The sequence below is a fragment of the Aquarana catesbeiana genome, linkage group LG02 (genome assembly GCF_042186555.1).
Source record: "Aquarana catesbeiana isolate 2022-GZ linkage group LG02, ASM4218655v1, whole genome shotgun sequence".
NCBI lineage: Eukaryota > Metazoa > Chordata > Amphibia > Anura > Ranidae > Aquarana > Aquarana catesbeiana.
In genome coordinates, this window is record NC_133325.1 from 184,570,893 (window position 1) to 184,583,072 (window position 12,180).

Below are 12,180 nucleotides of genomic sequence, written 5' to 3' on the forward strand. Positions count from 1 at the left end.
CTTCCATCTAGCTTGTTTAGAGGCTGTACAGGTAAGGACTTCCACCCAGGAGAGGCTAGAACCTGGATGGGGCGAAGCGGTAAGGGGGTGCTTCTTAATCCGTTCGGTCCTGACAGGTGAGGAAAAATAAGAGGGGGGCCCTCTCTGCAACTTATAGTTATGTGGTCCTATCAGGTTGTGGGGGTGGAGTCACAACCCAAAGTGTATACTGCAATGATGCGACAGGAAAAGCATGTAGTGCATTTTTTGCCGTGATTTTACTGTGATTTTGCCGCAGTTTGCGTTTTTTAATCTGCCCATCAACAAACTGGCCAAAAAAGCATCACGTGGGAAAACGTGTGTGCAAAAAATGAAGAATGCACTCCAAAAAGCACTTACCCCATGCAGGCAGCTGCTGTCTCGGTTCCCCAGCATCTCCTCCCTCCTCCTCCTGGCAGACAATTTGATCAAATCTCCTTTCAGCCAATTGGGTGACGGGTCTCATGACCCACTTCCTGATTGGCTAGGAGGAGGATCAGTGTGAGAATAACAAGTATTCACATAACTGGGTGGGCTCGGAGCGAAGTGCTCTGTGCTCCGAGCCCACCCTTTTTTGAAGCCTATTAGAGTCTCTGACTCTAATCACATGTAAGGATGAGCTCTGGCGTGTTCGCACAGCCCACGTGCAGAGCCCGACAGGAAGTCGGCACTGCGCTGCGCTAATCATAGGCAGTGAGACATTGTCCCGATGCACGGCTGCAGAGATCGGGTAAATGTCTTACTGCCTGTGATTACTGTCGGGCTCTGCACGTGGGCTGTGCGAACACGCCTAAGCTCATCCTTAATCACGTGCTTAAAAAAAAAAAAAAAAAACACCCATTCTAATCCATACGTCCGAAGACCTGCATGTAGATCAAGGGGCATGACGCATGGATAGGGGGGTGCTGCCACTGGCGGGGGCTGTTCACAACCCACACCTTTCGAATGAACAGGTGTCAGCTCTTGTCAAACCCAGCCATTCAAGTCAAAGGGTCTGCGCTGCAATCCTGATTGTCTGACAGCGCCTCTTAGCTGCACTCTGAAAAGCAATCCACCGTGGATCACTTTTCAGAGGATAAGCAAATATGAACTTACTAACGCAGTCATCACATTTAAGGACTGGTAATCTGCAAGCATATGCCATTTTACGGGTTAAGATATGTTTGAAGTCTCCAGATTCCTTGTAGAAAGACATATAGAGCTGTGTTTGTATGTTAGCTGCCCCCACTATTGGGTTGGCATGGCTGATGATGTGCACCCAGCAGAGCTGTGCTGTGATCGGAGGAGTTGGCATGGCTGATGATGTGCACCCAGCAGAGCTGTGATCGGAAGAGTTGGCATGCTCTCACTGCTATGAGCAGTCTCTGCATCCTGCCTGTACATTCCTCCCTGCAGAGTGTGAGGTCACAGCCTGCTGCCAGCCCGTCATCCTGATGATCCTTAGTGGTGGGAAGTGACAGCGAGGTGTCCTCCATCCACCTGCTCCTCTCCTCCTCCCTCCTCCCCCGTCCGATGACAGCTCAGTCCTCCTGATCACTCCCGCTCTCAGTTGTCGGGTGACAGGCGGCTGGCTCAGGAGGTACAGCTGTCCTGGAAGGAGGAGATCCCCGGCTCTATCCACCTCCAGCATGCCTGAGCTGTGGGCTGCAGTGCTGGGTGCCGCCTGCCTCCTGTGTACGGGAACAGCCTTCAATCTGGATGTCACACACACCCTGATCAAGGATGGGGACAAAGGCAGCCTCTTTGGATTCTCTGTAGCTCTTCACAAGCAGATGACACCCGAGCCCCTCAGCTGGTGAGTACAGAAGTGACAGGGATCCTATGGGGAGAATAGTCTGCAGGGTCACTGTCTCTGCAGACTATCCCTTCTGCAAGGCTATGGGGACAGCCATGATCATGCAGTGCGAGTACTACCCCAGTCTGTTTGCTGAACTCCTTCCTTCCCATCCCCTACCTATATCATGTACACCAAAAACTTAATCAGGACCCCTCCCTCCCTTCCCACCCTCTACCTATATAAAGTATACCAAAAACTTAATCAGGACTCCCCCTTCCTTCCCATCCTCTACCTGTACCAAGTATACCAAAAACTTAATCAGGACTTCCTCCTCATACTCTATATCATGTATACCAAAAACTTAATCAAGAACCCCCCCCCCCCTTTCCTTCCCATCCTATACCTATATCATGTATACCAATTAGGACCCTTGCTTCTATCCTCTACCTATATCGTGTGTGCCAAAAACGTACTCAGGACCCCCCCCCCCTCCCTTGCCATCCTCTACCTGTATCATGTATGCCAAAAATATAATCAGGATCCCCCTTTCTTCCCATCCTCTACCTGTATCATGTATGCCGAAAACTTAATCTGGACCCCCCCTCATCCCTTCCCATCCTCTAACTATATCATGTATGCCAAAAACTTAATCTGGACCCCCCTCCTTCTAATCCTATACCTATATCATGTATGCCAAAAACTTAATCAGGACCCCCCCCCCCTTCCTTGCCATCCTCTACCTGACAGGGGTGCTTACAATGATCAGCTTCTAAAAGTAATATCACAACACCAAACAATCCCAATAGGGAAAAACAAGCGCTCAAAATTCGGGTCTAACAAGTATCCAGGACAGATAGTCTGCAGCTGAATTAGTCAAGGGAGACTGGGCTATGTATAACATGAAAAAATGCACAATATGTCCAGCACAAAAAAAAAAAAAAACATCACCCTAATGATCTCTAATGGTCAATAGGAGCCAAAATTGTAAATGAGATCACATTGGTCTAGGAACAATCAGATCTCATTTACAATTTTGGTTCCTATTGACCATTAGAGATCATTAGGGTGATGTTTTTTTGTGCTGGACATATTCTGTGTGTTTTTAATGATCAGCTTCTATATGTAAAACCTTTATCTTAAAAATAAACTGTGTGCTGTTACTTATTATACAGTGTTAGCTTCAATTTGTTAGTGTATCTAAATCTGCTAGTACTTCTAACACTCCCCTCCTCCGTAGACTGACAATGCTGCTTTCCAAATGTGCCCCACTGTGCTCCTTCATCCAGAGTGGGGGCACTCTAATACAGGAGGTGTGTTTCTGGCCAGATTACCAGGTAAAAACATAGGGGAAAAACCTTAAAAAGAAAACGAATGCAGCCCAACCTAATAAATGTGATCACCAGGTAAAAACAGAGAGGGAAAATAGGTGATTTTAACAATCTGGGGATTGGTAAACTGCAATATATTACATTTTTAATTTTGGGTTTGATAGCACTTTAATTAGTTTCATCAAATTGTTACTATTTGCACTGGAAATTGTAGAACAAGAGATTATTGGCACCTATCAACACTCTGGTAACTTTTCCATTCTGTATATACAATATTGAGATGATGTTGGCAGGTAGAGGGATATGTGACAGTTGTTGCTGTATGTTGCATTGGAAGTGATAAGGGGTGATCGGCCATGTATAGGGTACATGACCTGTCCAAGGGGTTAACAATGCTACTGTCATTGTTTATGATACAAAATATACACAAACACAAACACCAGGAATAGTAATGATTGTTTCTATAACAGAAGAGAAGTAGTATAAAAATAATCGGACATTTTATTTACCTAACGGTGGCCACACACGCTTTGATAAAAGGCCAGTTTCTTTTCTGATCAATTTCTCTTGATGGGAATAATCAATCTATAATCAACAATCCATTCGATCGATATGCCACACACAGGAAAGTTTTGATAAATACAATTGAAACTTATGATTGTAAGTTATCATTCACATCTCTATTTCCACCATGTAATTGCCTGATCTAGTTGATCAAAATACGATCATCTGAACAAGTATCTCAGTGCTGCTGATCGATGCAAAACAATCGATAATTTTCTCCTCTGGCCGTTTGATCGAATTAGATCAAAGTTGAGTCTAAATCCATCAGAAAGAAAGGTATGGATATTCGATTGTTTGCAGATTTGATCATTTTGTTCGAATTGCGCATTGATCGGATAAAAATATGGAACCGTGTATGGCCACCATAAGCCTAAGTGTGGAAATGTGCAATGGAAGAGAGTCCAATGTGATCTCCAGACCTTTGGTTTACTTCCCTGGAGTACTTTATTTTCTAGCAATTTCAGCATCTACTTGATGAAAGAAAGAAATGATCACCTTTTCTTTTACTGTGAATTTAAAGCTCTGTATATACAGTTTATATCAATATATACATCTCTCTCTCCTTCTCTCTATCTAAAAGATGACATACAACCAGAAGGGGCCTTACACATGCTGCTGCCACAATGCTTTGCTTCGCGGCAAATTTAACTCAGCTGTTGTGTTTGACAGATGGCACTGCCTGTCAAACTTGCCTATTGAAATGGAACCTGCCCGTAACTGTGAGCCAAATGCTTGACTCTCAGTTTGGGTTCAGACTGCATTCACTCTTTCGCTTAGTGGAAACAAGCGTTCCTGCGCACGATTTTGTTTTGAGCAATTTGCACGCCACTTTGCGTGTTGCATCGGGCCAGCCCATTTACTTGAATGGGCTGCCCTATGTGTGTTTGAACCTGAAAAAAAGCTCCTGCGCCTTTTCAGACAACAAGCCTCATGCATTTGTTTTTTAATGTGTGGTTTGCTGCGAGTGCCGCACAATCCTCACGCACAACAATCACAGTAGAATTGCATTGCATATGGAGTGCCATTAAAGGATAATGGCAGCCAAACACGCGTTGTGCAGTGATCACCATGCAATTTGGAATTGCTGTGATTCCTAAACGCGAAGTGTGAATGGAGCCTCAGTGTTTCAGTACAAAAAAAAAAATAGGTATTCAGGAGGAAACAGGAGGATGCTAGCCCAGCCACAAAGCTGACCACACTGGATGGGATGTGCTGTCACGAGTAGCGTTGTCAGTTTTAAATAGGAAAACAGAGGGAATGGCAGGATCACCAGGGATTTCACACAAAGGAAGCAATAGAAAGAGAACAGGTTACTTTTTAACACAAGTGCATGTTACAATTGACATATATTTGGAATATGAAATGTTAGGGTAACATATTCTTTAATAGTTTCTGGGTTACAAACCTGGTACAAAGGTTCTGAAGTTCTGAATTCTCTCTGAGTCACTATCCACTTTCTTGTTTGGGTTGCTGACTTACGAGGCATTGGAGCCATTTGGTTCAGTATGGCAACCCGGCAGCTAGTGTTTTCAGTGGGAGCAGCCAGCAAGGACAGCCATGATAATTCTCTCAGCCTGGGCAGTCATGGGCATGTTGGTTGCCCACCATAGTTATCCCAGCCTGTATGCCCTTAAAGTAGACGTCACACAAAAATGTGATCTGGTATAATATTAACTTCAGCATAGAGCTGCACAATTAATTGTCAAGAATCGTTATCACAATCTTGACTAAAGGGTTTCACAATTCTTTCTATGCAAAGAATTCTCTCTGCTCTTCTGAAGCCACAGCATCAAAAGAAAAGAAGAGAAAAAACAGGCAGTCTGCCAAGAATCAAAACATTCTTTAGGCCCCTTTCACACGGACGGACCGTCTATCCGTTTTTCTTCCATCCGTCGACGGACGACAATGCATTCCTATGGGCAAACGGATGACCATCCGTTACCATCAGTTAACCTCCGCTTCCGTTTTTATCCGTTTTTTTTAACGTACAAAGCTACGTCCAGATCCGTCAAAACGGATATTAACTGACGTTAACTGACAATGTCCGTCAACGTCCGATCAGTTAAGATCCGTTTTGTAGAAATAATTCAAAGTTCATACTTTAACAAATAAAAAAACAAAGTGAAAAAAACCTTTATTTTAAAAGGTTATCAGTTGAACTTAAGTATAAACATTGTAACAATTTGTCAATGGAATAGACTTTGTGTGTAAGTGAAAAAAGTTTAACCACTTAAACACTAAACCTTTTTCTGACATTTGTTGGTTTCAAGTTAAAATATTTTTTTTTTCTAGAAAATTACTTAGAACCCCCAAACATTATATATATATTTTAGTAGACACCCTAGATAATAAAATGGTGGTTGTTGCAATATTTTATGTCACACTGTATTTGCGCAGCGGTCTTTCAAATGCTTTTTTAAAAAAAATTACTTTAATGAATTAATTAAAAAAAAAAAAACTAACCAGTAAAGTTAGCCCTTTTTTCTTTTTTGTATAATGTGAAAGATTTTACGTCACGAGAATCATGAGAGAATCGTGATCTTTTAGTTCTAAGCAAAAAATATTGTGATTCTCATTTTGGCCAGAATCGTACAGCTCTACCTCCCATCCAACCCCAATTCTTCCCAGTTGCAAAGCTGCTACACTTCCTGGCAGCGCTACTGGACTGCACATTCATTTTGGCAGTCTTTGATAGATATGGGCAAAGAGGAATGTGTAGGAGGCCAGAGGAATTAGACAAGCTTCTACTCCACCAGTAAGTGTCAAAGCTTTGTAGATTGGAATTGTAATGTGTTCTGCATCATATAGTCCAACACCAGCTTTGTTTCTGTCCCTGGCAGGTGTATTTTCCACAACAGGTGGGTGCTTTATCACCCTCTATTTAAAACTTAAGCCACATTGCTAATAAGGAACAAGTGCTCCACTCCAGCAATGCCTCCAGAGGAGGTTGGGCAAAAATTGAGGGGGTTTATCATAGAGAGGGAGGTTGCAATTTATGGGTTTAAAAAAAATAGTCAACCATGATAGAATGTTGACATAAACATAGTGCTCACTGTCACCGTTAATTATTTCAATTGATGGGAGCTATTGCAATTAGTTTCTTAAATATTCGTAAGTAAGCAGAGCACACAAACTTGACCCTGGTCATTTCCCATATCTCAACAGAGTAATAATAGAGTACTATAATAGTAATTCTGATAAGAGAATCATTCAGTGGCAGCGTAGGCCAGCCACAGATAAGTCAAAAACCGAATGAAAATTCTTGGTCATTAGTTTTTCGCATCATTAGTGTACCAGCTGTGACACGCTGCAGTCGAAAGTGCCTGATTCAACATGGTGGATTTTGTTTAGAAAAACAAAACAAATGATGGCACAAACGTATGCGCCATTTTCGTTTTTTGATCACCAGAACATTCAGATTTCGACCATTCTACGGCTGGCCTTAGGCTCCTCACTGTAAAGATGGTTGATTGTTGATTTTCTCAGTATCACTATTATACTATATGTCCTGCCAAAGAGAGGACAAGATGGTTGATTGGTAACCATTAATGGAGAAGCCAGTGATTTAGCAGCTCAGTTCACTCATGTGTTGAGCTGCACAATCCAGAGGAAGACAGGGAGATCAATTGTTGCCAGATGGTCTTGGTGAGAGATCTGCCTATCTTTGGACCTCTTATCTATAATAACCAGATTTCATTTTATTTTATGCATCATATAAGGAAAATATTATATTGCTGTATGGTTTACCACATTTTGCTTTTTGTATTATTGACTGAGCCTGTATATTTTAGGACTGGACTACCAATGCTGTGGACCTTGGCTATGATGTCAACTTGTACATTTATTGCTTGCCATTATTATATTACTCAGTTTTAGGTGTGCGTTGCCAGAATCATAGAGTGGGATTGTTTGCACGTTCAGCATTCTGTAGAGCAGACCATCCCTCCCTCTACTTCCTTAGATGTGCACTTTGCAATGCACACAGTAACCATGTTAAGCGATGGAATGTTCCATGTGTAGACAGAGCAAGCATGGCTATCACATTGCTATCCTGGTTTCTATAATATGGCATCAGTTACCAGACTGTTCACAGGAACATCGCAGTAACAAGACTTATCTTATTTACATGCATACTGCTGAATTCTCAGCTTCAAATCATTTTTGGAATTCCACTTGAATTGTACTTATGTCCTCAGTTTGGAGTTTGATGATACATTTCTCTGGCCAACTTAAAGCCCAAATTGACTTAAAAAAATAAAAATAATCAGCCCTAAATGTCAGATCTACCAAGATAATATCATGCTGTATCTTGCAAAGGAAAATCAATCTGTGGTTACACATTACAAAGTATACTCTAATAACATGTTTCTGTGTAATATCCCCACACTTAACAATCCCGCTACACTCACGTATATTTAACAAAACATTTTACTGTAGAATATACTACAGTATGTGCAGAAAATCATCTTATTGGCTGGCCTTTATCATCTGTCTAAACATTCCCTTCCCAGCACTTCAGTATAGTACAACATGGAAAATATTTTATAATGGGTAGACGTAGCTCTGAAATGCGGTATACTTTTGTTATAGGGCATGGTGGGTACATTCGGTGAAGTGGACCAGCAGAGCTGCTGTTGATATTGCTGCAGTCTTGATGTCTACATATTTTATTCTTGTATATATAATGAGTTACAATTATAAATGTTACCTAAATTAAAGTCTGAGTTTGAGTCTGGGGATGCAGAAATCCACTGTAGCAGCCTGTTCTCTATACAGTCAGCGCTGGTCTCTTCCAGGTGCTGCTCAAGTGACTTCCATCTGTATATTGAACACGGAGGGCTGCTCAGCACCTCCACCATTCAGAGAACATCTTGTATTGTCTGAACGAATACAAGGCGTTCTCTGATTGGATGAAACAGAGATCATAAACCTCATCCGCCCGCCCTAGCATCATGATTAGTTAAAGTGGTTGTAAAGCCTCAAGGTTTTATACCTTAATGCAATCTATGCATTTAGGTGAAAAAACTTCTGTGCTGCAGCTCCCCCCAGACCCGGCCTTTTTCTTACCTGAGCCTGACCCTATTCAGCTATGTGTACGAGCACAGCGGCTCCAGCAGCTGTCTCTTTCTTCATTGGACAGATTGATAGCAGCGGGAGCCATTGGCTCCAGTGATGCGGGGGGTGGGGCCGAGTCCTGCTGTCTGTGTCAGCGGACGCAGCAGTGGGACTCGGGAGTGAGCCTGCACGGGTGCCCCCAGGGAAATCAACTTTCTGTGGGGGCACCCAATGAAGTGAAGGGGCCTGGAGCGCCAGCGGGGCAACCCAGAAGAGAAGGATTGAGGCTGCTCTGTCCAAAACGTTTGCACAGAGCAGGTAAGTATAGGCATGTTTGTTATTTTTATTTAAAAAAAAAGGGCTTTACAAACCCTTTAAGGTTCTCCTTGGATCTTGGGTGGCATAGTATAGACATGTTTGTTATTTTTATATAAAAAAAGAGGGTTTTCAACCCCTTTTAATGGCATTTTGATCCTCCTGATGTACCTACAAACATTCAGCCTATTCACAACAGAGTATGGTGCGCTTCCTCCATAGTGAATGGCCTGATTGTTTGTAAACACTACTAGTGTTGTGATGGCTGTGATTGGTTCTCAGTGAGAACACATGTGTGTCTGCGCACAGAGCGGCTGGACATTTCATGGTACTTCTTCACAGGGGAGCATGCACCCAGGGGTAGCTCTGTTAAGACCGTGCAAGTAACAGGAGCCACTGTGGATACTGAAGTATTATTAGCAATGTCCCAGAAATGAGGCAGAATGGGGTGATGCCATCTCTGGAAGGTTTTCAGTCAGGTTTCTGGAGGTACATAAATGGCCTACACCTATAACAGGGCATTATTTAAATGTGGTCAAAGCTGCAAAGTTTGTTTTTATTTACAGGCATCCCTTACCTGCATAGGCAGTTATTTTGTAATAGTGAAATATGGCTTTAAATCTGAATTCCAGGAATGGATTTTATTGTATAGTTACTTTTGTCCAGCTTGAATCAAAATACGTATGTGCCATACCTGGTGGGTACCCTGTGAAAGCTGGAAATCATTGCAGTAGTCTTTGCTTCTACAGTGATTGCTGCTATCTTCCTGGTTCCGTGCTGTGTAGCTGCTTTGCTGCATAGTAACCACAGAAGGTTGCCCGCTCCACACAGGTGCCATGCACAGAAAACCTTGCCATTTTCTCAGTGAATTCTCTATGGAGATTGTGACATCACCACCAGCCTCTCCACCTTGTCCAATTAAAAAAGAGTGCTTTGTAGTCATTGAGAATGGCAGCATGGGACCCAGAAGACAGCGACGATCAATGTAATAGTGGCAAATACTACTACAGTGACTTCCAGCTTACAGGGAGATTCTTCAGATATGTTACACTGTATGCATAGTATGGAGAGGACATGGCATGTGGAGTGATGCAAGGCTGAGGCCAACTTATACATGTTAACCAAATAGACTGGATAGGGTTGAGCAGCAAAGTTGGACCAATGTACCTATACAATAAAATCCATACCTGGAGTTCAGCTTTAAAACCATGCTATATAACACCTGAAGGACTATGTCAGAACAGATAAAGTAATACTTTAACAAAGCATCCTCATCATGGAGTTCTTGTACCTTTACTATATTGGCAATTGGTCTTTTCTTATAAAGAATATTGATTTTTTTTCTCATCTGTGAATCTTTTTAGTTATAATGGTTCCTGGCCCATTTCAAGCTTCTGATCTCCAGAAAAGCTCTTTGTTGTGATAAATTGATTTATTACCATCCCGGAACCAATTAGTTACTAAGCCATGACTCATGTGTATGCTACTGTATAGGCAATTCGGTATATGCTTTCCAAAAGCCTAACGTCATGAATTACAAAAAGGGTTTTCATATCTAATTTTATACAAATATTCTTGATGATGAACATGCCCTTCGGTATGAGAACTAAGAGCCAAAATTAGTAAATGGTGCAGACAGTGTTTCCCATTAATATTACTCAGGGTGACGTGAGCGAAACTGCATGTGCCACTTGCTGACTTTACCTTTTAGCCTAACAATATAAATAACATTAATGGAAACGTATCCCAGAATAGGTCGGCACTCTGACTGCGTTACTATGTCTGTGGTGGCGGCTCAGTATGCTGCTCTTCGGCTCTCTTGGATGCAGACTAACAAATTTATGCCATACAATGGGGCTATTCTGTTGAAAAACAAGCAAAGGTTAAAGATCATTTGGGATAAAGAGACAATTTATGGCGATTTTGTTTTAAATAATTCACAATGTCTTTTTCAACAGCCATGTTTGCTACTGAATAAATGATGACACCCGCATCAGTTTATATTATAATTTCTCTAAGTTCTATTCTATTGTGGTGGATGGGTGATTTTAAAGGCAATGACTATAAAATGTTTGTTTTTATTTATTATGGTCAGGACATAAAAAGAATCTTTCTATCGCAAATAATAACTTATCCTTAGCTGGTAAAATGCTTGTTGTTTACAGGCCTCAGTAGCTGAAGATCACAGAAACACACAGCTGAATGGGTCAGGGGATGGCTCCCTCCCTCCCCCCTCCCCACCTTTCCTGTTTAGTTTCAGTTCCAATTTCAAACACAAAGAGAGTGTGTAACCAAGCAGCTTCTGCTGTGCTTTTCCTTTAGAACTTCTATGAAGCTCTGTGATACTGGTGTCATGGGGCACCCTAAATGTTTATTTGTAAAATATTAAAAATATTATTTATTTATTTATTTGTTTTACAATATTAAAAAAAATACACTTCAGTTTAAAAACATAAAAACTTACAAGATAATAGTAATACAATTTGTCCAAAACCATTATAGGTTATTTTTAAATAGTTTATAAAAGGCCATATAAAGCTTTCTTTAGATGAGTAGGTATTGCTGATCATGTGATCACAAATCATCAACTTTAAAGTAACCCTTTCCATTCCACAAGCATGTACTTTGGGGCATGTATAATGGTACCCTCACATTCTGCTCCAACAGTTGCTTCAGATGCACTAATTATTTACCTAAAGTCTACAGCTTAAACAGGTAAACCTCCAACATAACGCATATGTGCAGCGACAAAAAGGGCGGACCTTAACACCAACAAAATGCATATATGCGCCCTTGGTGGCTACGGTTTCTGTACTGAGAACGTGCTAGATGCATGCTCGCAGGACAGTGGCTGAGTTATGATTGAGGGCCGCTGAGATGGGCTCCTGATTATGTGACCACTGTGACAGTCAATCACAATGGTCACGTTATTGGTAAATACATCTCTCCCCTCTGCCTTAAAGTGGTAGGCTGTGTCATTGGCTGGAGCAGCGATGACGTCACTCCTGCGCATGTGCACGGGAGTGGCCGTTTATGGCACAGGACTCTGAAGGAGGCTGTTCCTTCAGAGCGCATAAGCCGGCGACGTCACCGGCTGCATTAACACTAAATATCCCCTGAACT

At 41.9% G+C, this 12,180-nt stretch overlaps 1 protein-coding gene across 4 annotated transcripts in view; it reads left to right on the top strand.

The window, feature by feature from the left end:
- The first annotated feature begins 1,216 nt into the window (after nucleotides 1–1,216).
- The window catches only part of ITGA7 (integrin subunit alpha 7), a 216,850-nt gene continuing 205,886 nt past the window's right edge, over nucleotides 1,217–12,180 (top strand). For 2 of the 4 annotated variants that reach the window (XM_073614017.1, XM_073614018.1), the window contains exon 1: nucleotides 1,219–1,813. In XM_073614017.1, coding sequence (XP_073470118.1) covers nucleotides 1,647–1,813 — 167 coding nt within the window. In that variant the 5' untranslated portion in view covers nucleotides 1,219–1,646. Of the gene's footprint in view, nucleotides 1,814–12,180 lie in introns of all 4 variants that reach the window. The other 2 variants (XM_073614019.1, XM_073614016.1) reach the window with 2 other exon arrangements.